This window comes from Poeciliopsis prolifica, unplaced genomic scaffold (genome assembly GCF_027474105.1).
Source record: "Poeciliopsis prolifica strain line A6 unplaced genomic scaffold, Auburn_PproV2 SCAFFOLD049, whole genome shotgun sequence".
Classification (NCBI taxonomy): domain Eukaryota; kingdom Metazoa; phylum Chordata; class Actinopteri; order Cyprinodontiformes; family Poeciliidae; genus Poeciliopsis; species Poeciliopsis prolifica.
The window spans coordinates 947501-950000 of record NW_026562424.1 but is presented as its reverse complement, the minus strand read 5'-3'; the positions used below and the strand labels follow the sequence as shown (position 1 = coordinate 950000).

The 2500-nt window shown below is 48.8% G+C and overlaps 1 protein-coding gene across 1 annotated transcript in view; it reads left to right on the top strand.

Annotated features, from left to right (window-relative positions):
• The window catches only part of snx29 (sorting nexin 29), a 98269-nt gene extending 96311 nt beyond the window's left edge, over positions 1–1958 (top strand). Inside the window, 1 exon segment of the mRNA XM_055058084.1 lies at positions 1347–1958. Within this exon segment, the coding sequence (XP_054914059.1) occupies positions 1347–1473 (127 nt within the window). The 3' untranslated portion in view covers positions 1474–1958.
• Positions 1959–2500: the final 542 nt, after the last annotated feature.

Here is a 2500-nt window from a genome sequence, read left to right as displayed (position 1 = left end):
CACACACACTCACACACACACACACACACACACACCCTGAATGCAGCAGCTGATGTTTGGTCATTTAAACTCTGAGTTTCTTGCTCTGCTTCCTGGCAGATCATTGGCCCAAATGTCGCCACCTTCAGCCAATCAGACGGCAGAGTTTTATTTTTAGGCTAATTGAGCGAGGCGGACCGAACCCCCTGGATCGGGTCCGGACCCAGATGTCCGGCTGGCGGTGCTTTGGCGCCGCTCGCCCTCATAGCGTTAGCGTCTCTTGGCCCCGGGTTGCCAGGTTGGGAGAGAATCGGCTCGACAGAGAAAGCGTTTCATTTCCTCCGTCTGACCGGCGCCTCTCGCTCCTCGTCCCTCTCAGCCTCGGGGATCAGCCAACCGCGTGCTTTCAGGGTGGTTGCCCTGGCAACCGGGCCAGTGATGTCACCGGCTGGACCAAATTAGTTTCCCTCAGAGTGACGGGAACGTGCGGCCCGACAAACCCGAGCTTTAATGTGAGTCATAACTCATCAGATTCACACCGAGCTTTTATTCTACATTAAAGTCCAAAACATTCAAAGCTGATATATTGATCTGTGACACAAACAGTTCATGTAAAAAACGATAACATTTAATTAAGCAAAACAACAACAGAAGCTTCTGATCCGGTTGGCGGTTCTGATCCGGTTAACAGTTCTGATCCGGTTAACGGTTCTGAACCGGTTAACGGTTCTGATCCGGTTAACAGTTCTGATCCGGTTGGCGGTTCTGATCCGGTTAACAGTTCTGATCCGGTTAACGGTTCTGATCCGGTTGGCGGTTCTGATCCGGTTAACGGTTCTGATCCGGTTGGCGGTTCTGATCCGGTTGGCGGTTCTGAAGCGTCTGCTGGACAAGTTATTTATAACACAAAACATGAATTTTATTTCCTGCATGTAGTAATAAATGTTTTCCTGAACAATGTGTTTGGGGGAAGAATAATGAACATTATTGATGGATGATCGGCCTGATCAGAGAAAACAGAATGAAGTTCATCACATGATCCCATCACAGCTTTTGTTTCCCACAGTTCATGTGCTGCATGGTTTCACATGAGACGTCCAGATGTGAAATTTGGGGATTTTTTTCTGTAGAAACAGAAACTCTATTTTCATGGCTGTAGAAATGGAAGTGACGTCACAGCGGCTGCTAACGGCCCAAAATATGTAAAGAAAAAAAAGGTTATGCGTAACCATGGCAACCTTTCTGCAGAACAATGGACTTCCTGTTTGACTCCCATCAGCCAATCAGCAGCCTGAGGGACGATGACATCGACGGTCTGTTCTCATTGGTCGGAGCTAACGTGTCCCTCCTCTGTCTCCGTCCTGCAGAGACGCCACCCAGGGGAACGAAGGCGGCTCCAAGACGCCCCGGTCCAGAACCTCGTCCCGGTTCCCCCGACTGGGCCGCAGCCGCACGCAGGACGCCCGGCCCGAGCCGCAGAGCGGCGACCTTTGACCCCGGCAAGGCACAGACTCTGAGGACGTTCAGGGACGGCTGCGGAGATTTATTTAACCGGTGGCGTTCGGCCCGTCAGACCGGACGGAACCGGCCGACCCAAACGTCCAGAACCGGTTCCGGTGCTCAGAAGGAACTGGAGCGGTCCGGATCAAACTGATTCTGGGACTTTTTGCTCATTTTTGTAGTTAAAGTCTTCACAGTGCCTACCATGTTTTGTAGCTTCTCTCCTGGACCTGTGGGGTCAGAGGTCATGGGCCGTCTCAGTGCCACAAACCCAGACTGGACCTCACACTGCTGGCATTTATTACTATTGTCCTGTTATTTTCTACGATATCACAGGAGGATTCTGGGAAACTGGTGGATCAGATGGACGTGAGATAAGCGACACCATGAGATGAATAATCTGTAATTTGATGCTCAGATTGATGGCATCATGTTGCTACGGCGATGAGATTATTAAAGCCAAAACTGAAAAGGAAAAACTCTGAGCTGCCGTCATTTCTGGGTTTGGACTCAAAACTCCCTGCAGTTGTTCTGAAAACATAAAGTTCTTAACTTGAACTTTGCTTTGGGTTAAAAACGTTGATCTAACCAGAAAGTTTAGTTTTCTCTGATCTTTAGTCCTGAACCAGAAACATTTTGTTAACAAGCTGCTGACGGGACCATCTGCTTGTTTCTCAGCGGGTTGGACCGGGCCCTTCCAGAACCATAAAGGAAACGCATCCAGCTGATGAGCAACTGGTTCTGATGCCCCGCCTCCCTTACAGGTCGTACAAACTTGTTCCATTTTTGTAGTTTCAAAGCAGAATCTAACGGCCAACAAACGTTTTGTTCCCAAATGAATTAAAACAGCAGCAGACTGCAGGCTGACATGTTGGAGCTTCAACATGGTTAGCGAGTTAGCTCTGCTAGCTACCTAGCAGTAGCTACCTAGCAGTAGCTACCTAGCAGTAGCTAGCAGAGTCATAAATTTGGTTCAAGTCTGAAGATGAATACAGAAAAAAACAATGAAAACTATTTACAT